The sequence below is a fragment of the Scylla paramamosain genome, chromosome 8 (assembly GCF_035594125.1).
Source record: "Scylla paramamosain isolate STU-SP2022 chromosome 8, ASM3559412v1, whole genome shotgun sequence".
NCBI classification, from domain to species: Eukaryota; Metazoa; Arthropoda; class Malacostraca; order Decapoda; family Portunidae; genus Scylla; species Scylla paramamosain.
Window position 1 is genome coordinate 13,278,949 of NC_087158.1, and position 22,016 is coordinate 13,300,964.

General features: G+C 38.7%; 1 protein-coding gene and 1 long non-coding RNA gene across 6 annotated transcripts; one reads left to right on the plus strand and one right to left on the minus strand.

The window, feature by feature from the left end:
* Positions 1-102: 102 nt before the first annotated feature.
* LOC135102799 (Bardet-Biedl syndrome 2 protein homolog) lies at positions 103-15,356 on the plus strand. Of its 5 annotated transcripts, none has more exons than XM_064008322.1 (15): positions 103-241; positions 1,701-1,836; positions 2,108-2,332; positions 2,738-2,926; positions 3,081-3,263; positions 3,673-3,801; positions 4,105-4,198; positions 4,935-5,143; positions 6,201-6,263; positions 6,468-6,623; positions 7,106-7,282; positions 7,730-7,948; positions 10,872-11,038; positions 12,536-12,684; positions 14,918-15,356. In XM_064008322.1, exons 2-15 carry the CDS (start codon positions 1,720-1,722, stop codon positions 15,049-15,051), a joined length of 2,211 nt encoding a protein of 736 aa, XP_063864392.1. In that variant the 5' UTR covers positions 103-241; positions 1,701-1,719; the 3' UTR covers positions 15,052-15,356. The 5 variants fall into 5 exon arrangements, with proteins under 5 accessions (XP_063864392.1, XP_063864390.1, XP_063864394.1 ...); XM_064008320.1 differs by lacking the exon at positions 103-241 and adding an exon at positions 335-477; XM_064008324.1 differs by lacking the exons at positions 103-241; positions 14,918-15,356 and adding exons at positions 335-477; positions 12,809-14,424.
* On the minus strand, positions 11,469-14,800 carry LOC135102802 (uncharacterized). Its single transcript, XR_010269789.1, has 2 exons — positions 14,733-14,800; positions 11,469-12,354 (listed from the first exon to the last, which is right to left on the minus strand). It is a non-coding gene; the product is annotated as an uncharacterized LOC135102802 (long non-coding RNA).
* Positions 15,357-22,016: the final 6,660 nt, after the last annotated feature.

Here is a 22,016-nt window from a genome sequence, read left to right on the forward strand (position 1 = left end):
TAACAAAACAAACAAACAATACTCCACATAATCTAAGAACGATATAGGTGGACTTCAAACAACACGGATTTATATTTTGTAAGAAAAAAAAAGTAGTGCAAAACAGCCAAGCTGCATATGTTGTTTAATCTTAAAGCAATAAAACAGACCAAAGATACTGTATAATAATTCAAGAACTTAGCTACAAGTGAACTTCAAACAGCATAAGCAAATCAATATGAAAGAAAAATAGCATAAAAAAGTAAGTTGTTTATAGTGTGAAGCAAGAAATCCATAAAGTACTTGAAATCCATTGTTATAGGAGACAAGAAAGGTGTAATTTAGTTAGGTAATTATCATTGTGAATGTCAGTGTTTGTTTATATTTTGGTCTCGTCTCGGGACTCGGGACTTCAGGAGTCGGGACGCTAATGGGTGATAGGTGACGGGTGATTGGTGGCGGCTCATCCCGGCACCACACACACACACACGTTTAAAGGTGTCTTTTACTTACCAGAAAAGATGTATGTGTTGCAGGTCATGAGTGGTGTCCGCCGCGGCGAGTGATGCTACATTCCCGTCAGGGTCTGAGCTGGATTCAATGAAAAATTGTTATTTCACAAGCTTTGACAGTGTATATTCTCTGATAGGTTTTAAGATATGCAGGGCCTACCTTGACATTTCACCACTAATCAGTCTTGCTTTGCTTACTTACTTTACCTGTCTCATACTGTAAAAAAAAAGTGCCTTTGGTTACTTGTCTAGTCACAGAACTTTAATTATGACATTTGACCAGCACATTGATTGGTCAAATGCAATGACAGCACCATTAAAGTTATGGTAAATTTATAGTTTAAGCCAATGTCCCTAATCTCTACCCACGGCCCCCCAATCCCTCAAGCAAGCTTGGGGGCCTGTGGGGAACCTAACCTAACCTAACCTGCCCGCGCAGCTTATGGGTACTTATAGAGACTTCCTATTGGTCCAACTCGTGGTGTTAAGTGGTGGTAGCACGTGATTGGCCCGAGGAATTATAGACACAGTGATCCTATCCAGCAGCTACCCACAATTTAAAGCATTAAACAACTGAAGTTCAGGCAACAATACACCAATTATGTTTACCTGTGGACTTGGAAAAAGTTGAGAGCGCTGTGCATTCCCAGGCCTATTGTGGCGTTATTATTAATTTCCGACAAGTAGTGTAATCATTAGAAATGATGTGAATAGTGAGAAGAACAAAATGAAGTAGGTTATTACCACGTAGTGTGTAATGGCTTAAACTATAATAAAACCAAAGTTAGGTTATTACATTGGTAATTTTGACATGAAGTGTATAGTTTCTGGTTGTAGTAAGGTTAACATTCTCACCAAGGGATTTTTGGGGGCAGAGACCCCCCTCAGCAGCTATGAGGTTAATAATAATGCCAGCTAGGAGATCAGTAGAGGCAGAATCCTATCAGGACCCAGGAGGTTAGGTAAATAATCATGCCTGCGGAGCACAGGTGAGTTTAATTTTGCCCAGCACCAAGTGTGGCAAGATTAGACAGACATTGTGCTCAGTCTGTTAGAGTGTGTGTTTGACAAATCACCAAAGAGGTAGGAGTTCTCTGATCAGAAACTTAACCAGACATCAATGTCCTTGCCCACAATATTAAATGGGGTAAACTATAATGTTATTTTCCCACATTATCACCTTAAAGATGACATATAATTATGCTCTAGAGGTGCATGAGGCAGTAAGATGTTGGTGCCGGTGTTCACCCTCGACCTGAAGCAGAAGATCCTCCCAGGCCGAGTGTGCATTGGCAAGTATGACAGTGCCCACGCCTGCCTCACTGCCTCCACCACGGCCGACAAGGTGAGCAGAGCAATGGACTTCAGATTGAGGGAAACATAAAACATTGAGGAGATAAGCACATGTTAATTGACTGTTGACCATGACCATACCAGATTGAGACAACATAGAATATAGTTGAAATTGTATGTTAAGTAACTGTTGACATGACTTTACCAGAGTGAGGCAACAAAAAACTTAGTGGAAAGGAATGCATGTGAATTCACTTGACCATGAATATAGTATGTTAGTTATTACATTTACTAGGTATCACTGCTGAACCTTGCACCCACAGGTGTTCATCCACAACCCACACCAGCGCCTGGGCACTTCAGGGGGCCGGATGTCCCTCAGCCAGAGCAGTGCTGAGATCTCTCTCCTCAACATCAACCAAACTGTGTCAGCCATCACTGCCGGCGTGCTGACTCAGGCTCGGCACGGCGACACTCTGGTGGTGGGCACACCAACCAATGTGCTCGCCTATGACGTACAGAACAACGCTGATGTCTTCTATAAAGATGTGTGTCCCACTTTGTTCTTGTTATGCTCTTCTTATCTTATTACTCATATCTGTTGTCAATCATGTGCTTTTTTTTATAGCTTGCTCTGTGTTTATAATGTTTACTTATAGTACCTGGTGGCCCACAAGACTGTTCCTTTCCACCAGGGGCGAACAGAGCTAAGAGTCTGAATGATGTGTGAGTGTGTGGTGCCTTGTCTGGGCACCATGTGTGGGATTGCTAGCCTGGTATATAGATAGATAAAAACATGGTGCCAGTGTTGCCCCTTAACTTGCCAAGCCCTGTTGAATGTAGGCACAACACAACATTGTAGTGATTGAAACTAGGAGGGAGAATTAGACATGACATTTGTAAACTGGAAACCTTATAAATTACTGGGATGTTCATGTTTCCTTTCCCACCAGGTCTCAGATGGTGCTAATGCCATTGCCATCGGTCGCCTTGGCCACCACCTGTCCCCCATGGCTCTCATTGGTGGGAACTGCTCCATCCATGGGTTTGACAGTGAGGGGAATGACCCATTCTGGACTGTGACAGGAGATAATGTCACCTCCCTCACACTGACTGATTTTGATGGTGATGAAGAAAATGAGGTGAATAATTAAAGAAAACTAGATATTTCCCTTCAGAAAAGAATATAAATCATATTCTTGGTGTTATCAATATGTGTATATTCATTTTCATTGTTTACATTCCCCAAAAAGAACAAGAGAGTGTCTGTAGCTGAGTGGCCTGTTATCCCTACAGCTGTTGGTTGGCTCAGAGGACTTTGACATTCGTGTCTTCAAGAATGAGGAGATAATGTTTGAGATCTCGGAGACAGAGGCAGTGACAGCCCTGTGCCCCATGCAGGGATCTCGCTTTGGCTATGCCCTGGCAAATGGCACAGTGGGGGTGTATGAGAAGCTGGCCAGATGGTGGAGGATCAAGGTAAGACAGCATGGCTGAAAATTACCCATCTTGATTTTAAGGAGGGTTTTAGCTACAGAAGTAAATTATTTTTTGTCTGTCAAGATTGGTGTTCAATGGAATTGTCTCAAAAGGATGGTTGTTTACATAGATTTCAGTGATATAAGGATGCAACAGTTATTGATATTAGTCACTATGTTATATCATTGTATCATAAGAATATATTTGGCTACTATTTCCAATCATCATCGGTAATATTCTGCTTCTCTATGGAGAACCTCCTTCAACAGATGGTTTTGGATGGTTCTATTACTCAAATCTTCCATTCTGCCAGACATTTCAAACATTCTGAGGAGACACATCTGTCAGTGACTAAAGGTGGACAGAGTCAGTGGCATGATTATTTGATATAGTATTCTTTCCATTCCAGTCCAAGAACCAGGCCATTGCCATCTACAGCTATGACCTGGATGGTGACGGTGTCCCTGAGCTCATAACAGGATGGAGCAATGGCAAGATTGATGCAAGGAATGACCGGAGTGGAGAAGTGATGTTCAAGGTCAGCTTCAGGGACAAAAACAATCAGTTGTTTTCAGTTCTTTCTTAGCAGTAAACCATTTGCAGAACAATAGCTTCTGTCTTCTATTTCCTTCATTTCACTTTTACTTTATATTTTTCCTTACTTTCTGAAAATATGCTTGGCTGATATTTTTCCATGTTTCTGTATTTGTTATTATCATTCTCTTCATTCCTTGATAGGCAGACCAGTTTTCAATGTGGAAAGAAAGCACATCTGTGTGCTTGTACGTGATTATTCATTAAGGATTCCTCAGGTAATTCTACATATTTTCTTACTTTGCAGGACAACTTTCAGTCTACTGTGGCAGGGATTGTGGAGGGGGACTATCGCATGGATGGCAAGAATCAGCTGATCGCCTGCTCTGTGGATGGAGAAGGTATGTGCTCCTCTCAAAAGATGTACGTTATCTCTTTATAATTCATTATTTCTTGCATTCTGTGTTAATTCATATAAAATGTTATGATAGAACTACAGTCATGCCACTCCAGAGATATGTAATTTCCTTCCATCATGTCCACTTAGATTCCTTCTTTTGTCTCTTAGGTATTTTACTCTCATTGTTGACATCCTTGCCATCATATATTGCTTGCTGGAGAAATGCAACAAATGAATGCCATGGATGGATTTTTTATGTAAGAGGGAATCTGGCCAAGGGCAACAAAAGAAGGCACACTGGAGGTGCCAGTCTTAAAAGAGTATTGTTAAAAAGAATATCCAAAGTTATAAGACATCTTGAAACCTCTCTTCTGCTAAATAAACTATTAGGTCATTCTCCTCTTCAGAAATTATATAAATGAAACATAAACACACATAAATAGAAATTTTTTATTCCATCCCTATGAATCTCTCTCTCTCTCTCTCTCTCTCTCTCTCTCTCTCTCTCTCTCTCTCTCTCTCTCTCTCTCTCTCTCTCTCTCTCTCTCTCTCTCTCTCTCTCTCTCTCTCTCTCTCTCTCTCTCTCTCTCTCTCTCTCTCTCTCTCTCTCTCTCTCTCTCTCTCTCTCTCTCTCTCTCTCTCTCTCTCTCTCTCTCTCTCTCTCTCTCTCTCTCTCTCTCTCTCTCTCTCTCTCTCTCTCTCTCTCTCTCTCTCTCTCTCTCTCTCATCCCACCAAGTCCGGGGCTACAAGGCATCCACCGCTGAGACCCGCTATTCCATGATGGACGTGAACATTGAGCAGGAGACCATCAGGGAGCTGAGCCAGCGACGCCACACCCTCCTGCTGGAACTGAAGAACTATGAGGAGAATCAGCGCATGGGTTCCTCAGGGGAAATTGTGTATGGCAAACCCTCCACTGCCGGAGACCAAGTGGGCATCATCCCGGTGAGGCTCCAGAGATGAGGTGCTTCCTTGGTATCCCAAGGAATGGTATCCCATTTTGTGTTCCTCAGTTCAGGCTTGACTGGACACTGATGTTTTAGTTCATTGTGTGTTTATTTTCATAATATTTTCCTACTGATAATTTTTACTATAAGCCAGCCTCACTAAACAATAACATGAGTGACCCTTATGTACTGTCACCATCCATAGTAAGTACCTCAGGCCTGCCACAGGCAGCAACATGACAGGGATGGGTATCCAAACATATTCCCCTCCTATATAATAGTTCACTATCATCTCAGATTATGCAATCTCATATATATATATATATATATATATATATATATATATATATATATATATATATATATATATATATATATATATATATATATATATATATATATATATATATATATATATATATATATATATATATATATATATAAGAGTAAATAAACCAGGCCTGCTGTAGCCAGGGAACAAATGTGTGTTGATAAAGGTGAGATATATATATATATATATATATATATATATATATATATATATATATATATATATATATATATATATATATATATATATATATATATATATATATATATATTTCTCTCTCTCTCTCTCTCTCTCACACCTTTATCAACACACATTTGTTCCCTGGCTACAGCAGGCCTGGTTTATTTACTATACTATGGACTGTAACTGTACCTTAGCTGTTTGCCTTTCTCCACCTCAAAACTAGTACTTCTCTACCTCACTCTATTTTATCTGCTTTTATTTATTTATTTTTATTATTTTTTTATCTATCTGTTTATTTATTTATTTATTTTTATTTATTTTATTTTATTTTATTTTATTCTATTTATTTTTTTTTTTCATGGCTTCTTGTATACTTGTGAGCTGATGTGCATGTTATGTCTTAGATGTTGAAGGAAGGCAGCTTGTGAATTTGTTGATTAAATGCATGTTCCTTTGCAAAATATATCCCAGATTATTGTTGTTATAAGACTGCCATGTTATAAGGAATTAATGTGGATGGCTTTTGCATTCTTATCCTCAGGCCAACACTCAGCTGCAGACTGGACTGGCCATCAACATGGGGAATGAAGAAAAGAATAAACCAGTAAGCATCTTGCAGGTTACATTATTTTAAATCTAAACATCATAATGAATCAGTGAACAAAAACCAGATACATATAGAACTGCTGCATGTATTTGTTGTATTTCAAATGTTTTGATAGGAGTGCCTCACTTGCAGCTTCTGTATAGAATTCCTGTATGTTTTTGTTGTATTTCAAATGTTTTGATAGCAGTGCCTCTTTCACAGCCCCATGTTGAGATTGCCCTGGCCACCACCAATGACACTGTGATCCGAGCCGTCATCATATTTGCTGAGGGAATCTTTGAGGGCGAGAGTCACGTGTACCACCCTCGGGAGTCAATCCTGACCAGCAACATCAGGATCCCACTTTACCCCCCAAAGGTACAAGGGTGTTGCCAGCACTGCACCAGCATGCCACCATTGTAGGGTTATGTAATGGTGAGATGTCATTGTTGTCATTCACAGGAAAAATAAAGTATGCCTATCATTAACTAGAATTGATAGCTTCTTCAGTTTTGTTTCATAAGATAATGTTGATACAACACAGCCTCTCAGAACTATTTTACCATCTCCTACAGTTTGAGGAGATGATTTCTTACAGTATGTGGTTTTACCTCTGTGTATAAATTTCATAAAGAAAGATGCAACAGTCTCCCAAAACTTCTTTATCATTTATAGTTTGGGAGAAGATTTTTGATTAGTTCACCTAGCTGCACTTGTGGTTCCCTCATCTTCATGTCTGACTATCTACTTACAACCCTGACGTACCTGACTGAATTCAGGAAACCATTTTAGAATGAAAGAATGGAATTATACCATTTAAAAAGCAAACTGGGATGAGATAACAGTGTTTTCACATGCAGGATGTTCCTGTTGACCTGCACATCAAGGCCATGGTGGGCTACAAGGCATCCCTGCACTACCACGTGTTTGAGTTGACCCGCCAGCTGCCGCGCTTTTCCATGTACGCCCTCTGCACTGTGGCCGTCACCCCCCCACAAGGATATGTCAAGTTTAAGCTGCCTGAGAGGGTAGCAAGGGTGAGTGACAGATTGTCTCATTATTTTTCTTTCAGTGTAAACTTATCTTTCATACCAGCCAGGCTATCAGAATCTTATAGTTGGTCAGCTTTTGATGAAAAAATGGGAGCAGTGTTTCTGTCTATCTCTATACCAGGCCCAGACAAAACACCACACACTTTCATATACATCATTCACTCTATTAGCTCCATCAGCTCTTGGTGAAAGAATACTACCACTGTATTCCCTGCATGTCATAAAAGGTGACTAGAAGGGATGGAGTGAGGGGCTGGCAACTCCCTTCTCTGTATAGTGTCCTACAAATAGACAAGAGAAAACAAACAAGCAATTTTTCAGTAATAGTATTAATCAAAAGCAGCAACTTCAACTCCTCAACTTTCCTTTTGGAGAGAGAAATTATAGACAGCATTTAGTGACATGCATGATAATGGTCTTTGCTCACCTCAGATTGTTATGTGGGTGAATTCCAACTTCCTGCTCCTGGAAGACCTGCAGCTGGATGAAGACGGCGCCCTGGACGTGTCTTTCCTGTCCCTCCGCACCAGCATGCCACTCCTTATCCAGGCCAACAATCAGTGCGAAATGACCATCCGCACAGACGACATGGAGCTGGCCAGCGACCTCATCCAGGCGTTGGCTAACTACCTCAATCTTGAAGACCTCCAGGTAATGTTCCTCACCTTATTTCATCAGTTCATATATATATATATATATATATATATATATATATATATATATATATATATATATATATATATATATATATATATATATATATATATATATATATATTTATTTATTTATTTATTTATTTATTTATTTATTTATATATTTATTTATTTATCTATCTATTGTTATTTTCTTTTTACTCTTTCATGTTTAATTGTAATATTTTTCTCTTATATCCATCCATGCAGCTCAGCTGTGATGTTACATTTGTTTCCTTGTGTCTATTTAAACTACATGTAAACTTTTCAGCATGCAATTTATAGTGTTATCTGAATGTCTTCAAGGATTTAACCATTTTGACTAGATTTTAAGTTGTTTTTATATCTTCACTAATTTTCTTAGAGTAGTTAGAATGGAGACTAGACTGTTTGTGTCATACAGTCATCCTATCATCATTAATTTTATTTTCCGCTTTACATACTGATAACTTGAAACAACTACAGTATGTGAGCAGTTGCTAGGTCTTATTTATTTCATTACTTTTAGAAAATTAAGGACATATCTGAATATACCATCATTACCACCACTATTTCTCCTTAAGTTAACGGTTGAAGAAACCTGGGTTTTTTTTTTCATTTTTTTTAGGGTTTTAATGTTTTTTGGGGTTTTATTTTTATTTTCATTTTTTTATTCTAAATATTTATGTGTAAATCAGTTTAAATAAAGAATTAAAAAGCAATGTAAAGTGAAATAAAGATTTGATTTTTTTATTTTTTAATCTATTTATTCATTTTATTTTATTTATTTATTTTATTTTTTATTTTTTTTCCTTATGTAGGAGGGGCACCAGCCAAGAGCAGTAAAATTATAATAAAAAAAAAAAAAAAAGCCCACTGAGGTGCCAGTCCCCAAACAGAGTCAAAGTGGTCATCAAAAATTAAAGGATAAATGTCTTGAAATCTCCCTTTTCAAAGAGTTTAAGTCATAAAAAGGAGGAAATACAGAAGCAGGAAGGGAGTTCCAGAGTTTACCAGAGAAAGGGATGAATGATTGAGAACACTGGCTAACTCTTGCTTTAGAGAGGTGGACAGAAGAGGGGTGAGTGAAAGAAGAGGCCACAGGAGGAGAGGAGGCATACAGTTAACAGGATCAATAGAGAAGTTAGCATGAAAAAAGCGGTAGAAGATAGCAAGAGATGCAACACTGTGGCAATGAGAAAGAGGCTGAAGACAGTCATTTAGAGTAGAGGAGTTGATAAAATGAAAAGCTTTTGATTCCACCCTGTCTAAAAGAGCACTATGAGTGGAACCACCCCATGCAGGTAAAACACATTCCATACATGGACGGCAAGGCCCCTTTACAGAGTTAGCAGCTGGCAGGTGAGAGAAACTGTCAGAGACGACTTAGAATGCCCAACTTTACAGTAGCTGTTTTAGCTAGAGATTAGATGTGAAGTTTTCAGTTTAGATTATAAGTAATGGGCAGACCAAGGATGTTCATTGTAGTAGAGCAAGACAGTTGAGTGTCATTGAAGAGGGAATAGTTGTCTAGAAGGTTGTGTCGAGTTGATACTTGGAGGAATTGAGTTTTTGTGTCATTGAACAATACTAAGTTTGCCCTGCCACAATCAGAAATTTTATAGAGATCAGAAGTCGCATCCTGTGGCTTCCCTGCAAGAACTGCTTACTTCCTGAAGGGTTGAACGTTTACGAAAAGACGTGGAAAAGTGCAGGGTGGTATCATCAACGTAGGAGTGGATAGGACAAGAAGTTTGGTTCAGAAGACCATTGATGAACAATGGGAAGAGAGAGGGTGACAAGGCAGAACCCAGAGGAACATCACTGTTAATGAATTTAGGAGAAGAACAGTGACCATCTACCACAGCAGCAACAGAATGGTCAGAAAGGAAACTTAAAAAGAAGTTAGAGAGAATGATAGAAGCCATAGGAGGGTAGTTTGGAAATCAAAGCTTTGTGCCAGACTCTATCAAAAGCTTTTGAAATGTCTAAGCCAACAGCAAAAGTTTCATGAAAATCCCTAAAAGAGAATGACCCAAAGCCAGATGATCACTAGTAGAGCTGCATCAACAGAATCCATACTGGCGATCAGATAGAAAGTTGTGAAGTGATAGATGTGTAAGAATCTTCCTGTTGAGGGTAGATTAAAAACTTTAGGGAGGCAGGAAATTAAAGCAATAGGACAGTAGTTTGAGGGATTAGAATGGTCACTCTTTTTAAGAACAGGCTGAATGTAGGCAAACTTCCAGCAAGAAGGAAAGGCAGATGTTGATAGAGTTGGAAGAGTTTGACTAGGCAAGGTGCAAGCACAGAGGCACAGTTTCAGAGAACAATAGGAGGGACCACATCAGGTTCATATGCCTCCCGACAGTTAAGGCCAGCGAGGGCATGGAAAACATTATTATGAAGGATCTTATTGGGTAGCATGTAGTAGTTGGAGAGTGAAGGAGAGGGAGGAACAAATCCTGAGTGATCCAGGTTAGAGTTTTTAGCAAAACTGAGCAAAGAGTTCAGCGTTAAAAATAGATGAGATGTCAGTGGTGCCATCAGGTTGAAATGAAGGAGAGAAAGAAGAAGCGAAGTTAATGGAGATGTTTTTGGCTAGTTGCCAGAAATGACAAGGGGAGTCAGATCTTGAAAGATTTTGACACTTTCCATCTGAAGGACAGACACTTGTTTAGGTCATGCTGATGCAAGTTGTTTCAATTGGACAGAGCCTGTATTACCTTGTACTGTACAGGAAATGAATGGGTCAGACTTAATTACTTTTACATTTTTCATGTATATGTACATATATAGACCTTATTTAGTAATATGATATAAAACTAAATTTTTATATGTAGAATATTATTATTATTATTTATTTATTTATTTTTTTATTTTTTTTTACAACCCTGTTTCAGGTTGAGGCAGACTTCCCCTCAGAGTTGGACCAGCTTGCCTCCCTACTGGAGCGTGTAGAGGAGTACCACGCCACCCGCCAGCGTCTGTCTGCTGAGATGGCAGACCACTCGGGGGTGATTCGCACACTGGTGGTGAGGGCTGAGGACGCCAGGCTCATGTCAGATATGTGAGTTGATTAGTCTCACTCATCTACTTGAATTATCCATGTATGTTCTGATATCCATTTTGGTGTTCATTTATTAAGTCCTGATGGCAAAGCTATCAGAATTTGCCCTTTCCAAGATTTAGCAAGAGCTAAATTCACATCACATTCATCATCATTCTTACTTACTCTGGTTCCAAACTAAAGTCCTGATGGCAAAGCTATCAGAATTTGCCCTTTCCAAGATTTAGTAAGAGCTAAATTCACATCACATTCATCATCATTCTTACTTACTCTAGTTCCAAACTCTTCAACATCATACTCTTTTCATCAGTGTATAAACTCTGGCACTCCACTTCCTGTGGGTTTTCACTTCACCCACAGCTTCTCTCTTATTGATATTCATACAAGTGATTTGGCAGAACATATTGAATTATAGGGTAAAATCAGTGAATAATTTCAAGTCTTTATTTACAAACTTTGTATAGAGTCACACATGATACAAGAAGCAGGCTGGTGGATTGAGCTTGAGACCAGGCAGATGATGATAGCAGCATGCTTTTACTCATCATGAAAAAAGCCTTCATATCCTTGTGTAATATCACCATCAGAAAGGAGTCTTCAGCCATTTTTGTCAACCAGTACACCAGTAGATACTTATCAGGATATAATCTTCCCTGGAGTGTGGTGCATTGGTTGTGATGAGCCTGGCAAATTAGCAGGCTCCTTCAGTGGTAGGGATAGAAATGAATGCATGTGGTGTTCTGCCTTGGAGAAGGACTGTCACCTGCTGCTTCTGTCTATAGGGAGTGGCCTATTGTGTAATGAATGGATAGGCATGAGTGGGGAGCATCCTTTTACACCTGCTGCTGCTGTCTGTAGGGAGTGGCTTTTGTGGAGTGGATGGGAGGCCATGGAATGGGGAGTACATTCTACATCACACACAGACCTTCCATGTCCCTGCACTCTTAAGAGTCTCTCTGGTGAACCAGGAGACTCTTACATGTGCCTCTCACCCTCCAGACTCTCCAGGTGCTTCTTTTCCTTTTTCTTTTGCCTTGTAATCTTGAATCATCATTTTCCTGCCTCACAGAACTTTCACACTTCTCTCCTTCTATACTGTTCAATAATGAGCCACTATCCTCACCTTTAGTGTTCATTAGTAGTCACTTCAACTTGATTACATAGTGTTTCTGACAATTCACTTTGCTCTGTATAGATCACCAGCATCAGTCAGCCATTTCTTTTTCCCTCTGGAAGACTATTTCCATTAAACTTCAGCTTTTGCATCTTGCATACATTACTTATATTATGCAGATGTTTTCAGTCACTGCTGTGATCTGTAGAAAAAAAATTTATTCACTAAACACTCAACTTTATCATAATCATCATTTTGTTTAATAATTTTACAAGGCTAGTTTTACAACTTCCATCTCTGGTAATGACATAAAACTGAACCAAGAATCCTAGACTTCCACACACCATGTTTTACAATAATTTCATTGGCTAAAATCTCGGCAGGGAGAGCATGCGTCACTGGTACCGGGAGCTGTACAACCTGAACAAGGACCTCATCAGTGGCTACAAGATCCGCTGTAATAACCACCAGGAGCTGCTCAATTGCCTCAAGCAAGTAAACCAGACCATTCAGAAAGCTGGCCGGCTGAGAGGTGAGTCAGATGTGCTGCTTATTTGATACCAGTAAGAGAATCCATAACTTAGAGTAACTTAAAACCTCTATACATTCCATTATTAATTCAAGCTAATATATATATATATCTTGTTTCCTTCCAGCTGGGAAATCCAAAACAGCAGTGATAAGTGCATGTAGACAAGCAATTAAAAGTAATAATGTTAGTGCCCTTGCAAAAATTATAAGAACTGGCTCATCTTAAAATAGAAAACAGCCAAAGCACTGAATATATAACAGAGACAGTGCCTTTGCTGTGAAACCATCTCTGTCTCAATGATTCTGATAAGAAATCTGGTAGTTCAATCACTTTTGCACATTTTTACTTTAGTGTACAGTTAAGGAAGCACACTGTGATAACTGTAACAAAACTAGTCATTAGTACAAACATGCAGCACAGGCCTGGTGTGAGGCATCTTTTGTGTTGCACCAACATACCAGCAAATTTTAAACAAGCAAATCCAGATTAATGCAACAGAAATTATCTAAAATTGTCAAGCCATTCAGCTTGGCCAACTGTTTTAGACAATGATTGAATTGGTCTACTTCCTGGGATATGACCGACATGCATAATTCCACTCTGGAGATGTGTATGTACATGACAGACATTAGCAGTTATCTGTTGATATGATCTAAATTTGCCCAAAGATCCAGAGAATTGCTAATCTAAGAAGTAGATGTAGGCAGTGTTAATGATTTAATAAAACTTGAGAGAAAAAAAATAGAAAAATGTGTAGTGTAAGCCATTATAACATGTTGCTGTTAGCACATTCAGCATACTATATAATAGATTTCTCCCTAATTTCATAGTAATTTTTGTTATTGTACTTTAGTGTGATGCATCCAGGAATTATGTTTCTCTTTTAGGGGAATGTATTACAGGTTCAGGAGCACCACATTGAGTATTTAGTGAACAAACTCACTTTCGGAGCAGCTCAACAATAGGGAAGCCATCAAGGAAAACCATAGACACCAACATAATTATAAGGAAGCATTTGATTTAACATGCATTCCTCAGTTATGCCTTTGTCCCTGGTGGTATTTGTTGTCAAATCCATACCAGCCAGTAATATTTAAGGGTTCACAACCCACATTACCCTGAAATTACAGATTTCAAGCAATGAATCTTATCTTGAAACAGGCCATGAGAGGCAAACATACACCCAAGCTGCTGCTCTGAGTTTAGATCCCTGTTCTGCCAAACATTTGGTTACTACTACAGCTGACTTCATCAGCTTTGTCTACTGCATTACTACATCAACAACACATGATGATTAATGACATATCTATACAGATGAACTGTGACTCCTGCTCTCAATCCCTGTCTGTACTGATTTTCTTTTTCCATCCACTTTATCAATACTCAATTCTTTGAGAAATTTACATCATCCCCCTCCACTGTGGTGGGGTGACAGCCTGGCCACACATTCTGTGGCTGGCTTAGAAAAATCCTGCTACCATGTACGTCATGGTTCTTGGAAAACTGAACTATCCTCTCCTGTGTGCTCTAACTAAAATAGGAGCAAACACATTCCGTCCATTAAGTTGCCTTGTACAACACACAGGGAATATGGAGACACACACTATACCCTGTGTCTGCAGGCTGGCTGTATGTTAATCTCCCTGTCTGGCTGCACCACTGTTACTGTAGACCACAGTGTTGTGGCATTGGGATTGCACAAATATATATATATATATATATATATATATATATATATATATATATATATATATATATATATATATATATATATATATATATATATATATATATTGTATGGAACTATGTGATGATTGAATCTAGTCTTATAGTGGTTAGGGTTGTTATGGCAGCTGGCAATGAAATGAATGAGATGAATATAATAATTCATTTTGAACTTATGTCCACTCTTGAACTAAAAACAATCACCATTGCTAGGAAATATACATTCCATCACTACCTCCCTCTTCAGAAAAGCATAATTATTACATATCAGTCTTTCTTTAAGTAGTATCTGTAGTCAAGAGGTGACCACCACAACCACATACCTATACAGCTGTGTTGCTATGAGGATCATCCATTCGTGTTCCTTCTAATGTAAAAAAGAAAACCATGATTATTTGGTGTTTAAAGGCACACATAAAAAGTGGAATGTATCGGGGAAAGGAGTGAACATTACCAAGTCTAATGTAATATTTTTTTTTTTGTTTTCATATTTTCAAAAAATATAAAGTATCCAGAAGCAAAAGTAGCAAAGTGCCAAGTAAAAGTCAAGGCTGCAAGATGGAAGGTGTGCAGGAAAGCAGATCACTAATTGTGGGAAACTATGAGGTGTGTGACTCACCAAACTTGTATATCAGTCCCTAAATCTGAAGTACAAACCTACATATTAATATCTAATCCTGAAGTAAAGAATAATGTTCATTTTGGTCTTGGCACATGGCAACTTTTGCTTCACATATTTGAAATGTAGCTCAAGCAGGCCTCCTCAGGAGATGGACAGTGTGTGTTGTGGATTTTGATAACCTGAGATAATTGTATCTTCTTTTCCAAAACATAATCAGCATAACTGCATGATCAAATTATTTCTCAGTCTCAAAATAACATTATTTGCAAGTGTAATAAAATATTGAAACTAGAATAAAAGAAATTGAAAAATCTTTTAATTAAAACCTAAGTGTGTGATTTCCCTCTTTTCATCTTTAATGTAATATTAAATATACAACCAAGTTTATACACCAAACATGTAATCATGTATCAGAATTTAAACTAATTATCCTCACAATTTCCTTGCCTCTTGCTTGTTTCCCTATTCACCTAAGTTTTCTCTCTCTCTCTCTCTCTCTCTCTCTCTCTCTCTCTCTCTCTCTCTCTCTCTCTCTCTCTCTCTCTCTCTCTCTCTCTCTCTCTCTCTCTCTCTCTCTCTCTCTCTCTCTCTCTCTCTCTCTCTCTCTTTTCCCCAATACCAGAAATTTTAAGGACATTCAAAGCTGCCTTTCTTCCACACACATACTTACATACATATTGTCATACCTCAAGTTAAATAGTCATTACTTCCCAAGAAGTAGAGGGTTGGCAGAATATACATGATGAGGTGAGGGATGTGCTGGAGTCCTGTAATGAATTAGAGAGGATTACAGAAAACTAGAAATGATACCTGCTTCCTCTACAGCAGAGGAGTTTCCACCTTTCCCTATCCAGACATTCCCTTTTAGCTAGTTCAGGCACATGTTGTTTACTAACATTTCTTTCATATATGTTTTTCTTTACTCTATCCTTCCATCTTCCAAGTGGTCTTGTATTAGAACCTTCACTCACACACACACTTTCTTTACAAACTCTTCACTCTTCATCTTTTCAATTGGCCACACCATCTCAGTGTTCTCTTTCACCCACTCCACTCTGCAATTTATACCACTTGCACAGACACGCAGCTCATCTCTCATATGCACTTTTATTGTTCTCACCATGTCATCACTCCCCTCATAGATCATTTGTTTCTACAGCATCCACACTCAACTGCTATGCCTGTGATGAGTATTGTAGAAACAAAACACTAAAAATAATGGAATATGCAATGATTTTTCTTAAAAAGAGCACAATTAACATTTAAAAAAAAATACAAGTTCAAGTGTACCTGCACTTCCTGATGATCCAGTCAAGCCATTGGGATGCACCACCACTGGGAGGCTGACAGAGGACCAGGCACTGGTCTTGTAGGAGAGCTGCCCCACATCTGCCACACATGTCAGGTTGAGCCTCAGAGTGTTGGTTGGGGATGAGGAGCTTTGTGTGTTGACAGAGTTGGATTGTGAAGTGAAAGAATGTTGTGTTTGGCTGTGTGATAACAGTAAACCTGAGGGAAAGGTGTAGTATCTTTGGGGATCAGAAAGCCAAGTTGCTTCAGGCTCATATTGAGACACATCTGTACTAGCTTTTGAATCTGATTCAATTAATGTATATTTTGGGTGTTCTTTAGGAAATAACTTCTGAATGTTCTGTAAATTGAGAGGAATAGACAGAGTTGAGGAAGAGTTCCACACAGGCTCTTGAGTCTGCTGTACTGGAGGGTTCCAAAGGTGCCAGCCACTCTCCTTCTGCAGAGGGTGAAAACATGTCTACACATAGTTACATACTCATTAGCAGAAAATCAAAACACCTAATATTAAGCCTTAAGACTAATGTTTGCACATCAGATTCACACACTTCGACATGCAGCATATGCTAGCACTTGACGGACCGTGACCAGGTGACCATTCACAAAGAAGGTGAACAGTGCTGGTGGCCTGGAGGAGTATACATGGCAGTGAGCCACAAGCTGCTGGTCCAGGTGGTACATGCTGAGCAGCCCTCGCCAGTTGGGGCCAGCTGCTGGAACCTCTGTGGTTAACAAACTATTCATCAGAAAGTGTACAAGCTTAATATTAAAACTAAAAGATAAGACAGATAGAAGGATGAACAAACAGGTAAGCACACAGGTAAACAGAAACAGACAAAACCAGACAAAAAGAGAGATTCATTCATTATTGTTTAATTACTGTCTCATATTATATGCATATTGATAATTACTGGCTGGATAGATATTATAAAAAGTTATGTATGACAATATTATAGTTAACCTTGCTCTCTGAAGTACAGTCAGTGAACGCCACCTCTGCATCACAGTAGCACATGTTGTTCAGGGAGTGTGTTTTACTTAAGGCCTCACAGCAAGCATAAAAATTGGGCTGGGACATATTGACTTATTAGCATCTCAAGTGCATCTTTCCTCCTCACTCATGCCCACAGCAATAATGACCAGTATTAAGCAGGTCACTGGTGTCAGTGTTCATGGTGTCTTTGGTGATGCGTGATTGGCTTTGTTCTCAGGGTGAAACGCCTTATGTTCTGTTCATGCTGTGGTGTGTGTAATGATGAGTGCAAAGCAGGCAAGTCACAGTGATATCATTGCATCATAGATCTTCACATGTCAGGCTGGAATGGTGTCGATATAGCAAAATGTGTGAATTTAAAAATATGAAATTTCCAGAATGTCATTCGAAAAATCGTCAAGGGAGGCAGTGAGTAACAACCAGAGTGATGACATCCCTTTACCTTTACCCCACAGCTTCTATAGCTTCTCTACAAAGGCAGTTGGGCTCTACTCCAACTCTTACAGCAAGGCAGCTGGTGGGGATGCCACCACTATGGTTGTGAAAAGATAATTCCTTACTGTGTCCCTTGACAAATTTTCATACGAGGTTCTGGAAGCTTCACTTTTTCTAAATCACATATTTCGCTACATCGACACCATTCTAGCCCGACATGCGAATATCTATGATTGAATTATTTCACCGTGACTTGTCTGCCTTGCACTCATCCCTACAATATCCACAAAAATAATAGAGCAAAATACGTTTCAACCCAAGAAAAAAGTGGATTACTTGTCACCAAAGATACAATGAATACTAACTAGTAATTAATGCTAGACATTGTTACTATGGGTGTGAGTGCAAAGAAAAAATGCATTTGAGATACCAATAAGTCAATTTGTCCCAGCCCCCCCCCCCTTTTTTTCTGAGAGGCCTTATTAGCAGATGGGGACCTGGTTAGTTCTGGGGAGGAAATTAATACAACTCCAAACGAGTATCTTTTTAGCTATCTTCACCCAGGAAAACATGCAGGAAATGCCGAATAGTGAACAGATGTTTAGAGCAGAAGAGAATGAGAAGCTGGCATATTACCATAACTAAGGAGATAATAGAACATGAGATAGATAGGCTGGAAAAGTTTAAGATACAGCAAAATCCCTCTCATCCAGCATTCGAGTATCCGGCAGCTTCAAGTATCCGGCACATTTTTCCCCGAGCCTTAAAATCAATAAAAAATCAATGTGTACTCATAAAATCTATTAAAATTCCCGCACAAGGCATACTTTGTCCCCTCGCCACCAGAGCACACTGCTTTGCACCACCCACGGCCCACTGCACTGTGTTTACTCAGTGACTCAGTCCCGCGTGTGCACTGTTCATCGCCTGACGCCTTCATCATGCCTAAAGTTGTAGAAAAGAGGAAGCGTGTTGTGCTTACACTTAAGCAGCTGATCAGATCAGCTGACCTTTGTTATGGTAAGATGCGTGAGTGTAGGGTGGTGATTGTGGACATAATTTCACTTCTATTCAAGTATCCGGCAATATTCAAGTATCCGGCATGTCGGTGGTCCCGTTGATGCCGGATAAAAGGGATTTTACTGTACCAGGACCAGATGAAATATATTCTAGAGTACTAAAAGAAGGCAAAGAGGTTGTTTGTGAATCGTTAGTTTCTGCCTTTAGGAAATCATTAGAGTCAGATGAGGTACTGGTAATGTGGAGGCACACGAACGTAGTACCATCTTTAAGAAAGGAGATAAAACTTTAACGTCTAATTATGGACCTGTCAGCTTAACTATTGTTGTAGGTAAAATAATGGAGTCAGTAATAGTGAAGAACATTAGGGAGCATTTAGACAAACATAACTTGATAAGTCAGTCACACCATGGCTTCACGAAGGAGAAGTCTTGCCTGATGAACTTGTTAAGTTTTTACAATAAAATTTACGAGGCTGCAGATAATGGTGATAGTTATGACATCCTATAACTGGACTTTAGTGAAGTGTTTGACAAGGCAGCCAAGCTCCCGAGAAAGGTTATGGTGCATGGGATAGTTGGGAAGGTGTTAGACTGGATAAACTCATGGCTAAGCGACAGGCGACAGAGAGTTGCAATAAACGCCTCTAAATCCAAGTGGGATCAAGTAATTAGTGGTGTGCTACATGGATAAGTTTTAGGGCCATTGTTGTTTTTAATATATATATCGGTGACTTGGATAGTAGCATTAGTAATTGATGTTCGTAAATTTGCGGATAACAGGAAAATAGGTGGATAATTAGTTCAGAATCAGATGCCATCGCCTTGCAGGCAGATTTGGATAGGATGAACAAATGGACAGACGCATGCCAATGCAGTTTCATATTAACAAATGCAAAGTACTTAGTGAAGGTAAAGAAAACCCACACAGTAGGTACACAATAAACAATGAAGCTCTGGTATGTTCAGGGTAAGAAAAAGATTTAGGACTTATAGTTAGTTCTGAACTACATCTGAGAAAGCAATGCATAGAGGCCAGAAACAGGGCAAATAGGACATTAGGATTCATTTTTAGGAGTGTTAAGAGTTGAAGTCTCAAAGTAATATTAAAGTATTAAAGTTATATTTGGCAGTGGTCAGACCTCATCTGGACTACGCTGTGCAGTTCTGGTCCCCATATTACAAGAAGGATATAGGTCTATTAGAATCAGTATAAAGGAGAATGACTAAAAGGATACAAAAGATGCGGGGTATTCCTTATGGAGCACGAATGAAGCTGTTAAATTGACATTCTTTAGAGAGACTTAGGTTAGGAGGGGACCTGATAGAAGTCTTTAATTAGTATAAGGGTTATAACAAGGGGAAAGTAAGCAAAATTCTTAGGATCAGTAACCAGGATAGAACAAGAAATAACAGGTTCAAGCTTGAAAAATTTTGGTTTAAAAAGGAGATAGGAAGGAATTGGTTTTCACATAGAGTGGTAGATGAATGGAACTGACTCAGTAATCAAGTTGTTAGTGTTGAGTCATTAGGGAGCTTTAAGAGAAGATTAGACAGATTTATGGATGTTAAAACGCGCTACCTGAGCACGTGTGCCGCCGCGACGAAAGGTCGGCGTTCGCTGACAGTAGTGTGAATACCCATGCACAAACAAGAACGAAAAACTTCACAATTTAATTGTGGAAAACAATCAACAGAAGAGCTGTACAGCGGCCTGGTGGACCAGGAAGGCTTCTTAACAAACCAGTTATAACGTCATTTTACCCAAGCAACAAGCGCTTCACTTTACAACACAGTGTCCAGTGGTCATGTCATGTGTGTGGACGAGTTATAGAATTCTTAGTTCCAGAATAATGTGTCAGTTTCTCAACCCCAGATGTTACACAAAGAGTAAAATGTGCAGTACTCACCCAGCACAGGAATGTAGACGGAAAGAGCACTGACAAAAAAGTCCGGGGTGTCACTCATCGCCTCACAGGAGTAGTTACCAGCGGTGGCGGCAGTCACGTTGGTCAGCGTCACCCGGTGCTCGCTGGAAGCCCCTACCTGCCGGCCAGACACGTAAAGGCAGAGGACTGAGTAAATATTGATGGGCTTGGTATATGAAATGGTATCACATACAGGAAAGCCATTTTAAAATCATCTCAACAGGCTCATATGTGAAGAAAAGCAATTAATACACACAAGAAGAAACACACGAACATACATAAAAATGTTATAAAACTTAATTATTAATGAATATTGTGCTTTTGTCACAGTCTTTGTCAATGTATGTCTTTCTGTATGTACCTAGGTATTCTTGTCTGTCTTTTTATTATTATTATTATTATTATTATTATTATTATTATTATTATTATTACTATCATCATCATCACCACCACCACCACCATCATCGTTATCATTTACCAAGGAAACTAACCAAGAGAAAAAAATACACAAAACAATAAATTAATAAATGTTCATAATTTCATTTTCAAACAGATATAGGAAATTACTTAAAAGAGATTCTAGTTATTATATATATATATATATATATATATATATATATATATATATATATATATATATATATATATATATATATATATATATATATATATATATATATATATATATATATATATATATATATATATATATATATATTTTTTTTTTTTTTTTTTTTTTTTTTTTTTTTTCCTGGGGTGTTTTAAGCTGTCTTGATACTCTTCTGAAAAGTTCAAGTCGTCAGCAGGAAGAAACACAGACACACAAGGAAAGTTCCAGAGTTTACCACCACCAAAAGGATGAAAGAGTACTGATACATGTTAACTTTTGCACTAGTAAGGTGGACAGTGAGATTATATACGAGTATGTGTACAAAATCTTGTGGAACGAGACCGCGAGTTGGGGGAAGGGATGAGAGACAAACGTGCAGTTTACAAGTTCGGAGGAGCGGTGACCATGTAAATAAAACTAGAAGACGGTAAAAGATGCAATATTGCGACGGTGAGAGAGAGAACGAAGACAATGTTTTACAAGTTCGGAGGAGTGGTGACCATGTAAATTAAAATACAAGACCGTAAAAGATGCAATATTACGACGGTGAGTGAGAGAATGAAGACAATGTTAGAGAGGATAAGTCGATCAGATAAGAATTGCTACTGTACATGTAAGAAAAGAAAAAAACATAATAAGGCACAATGGTACAATGTTTAAGGGACAAGAATAGGGTGTGGTAGAAAGC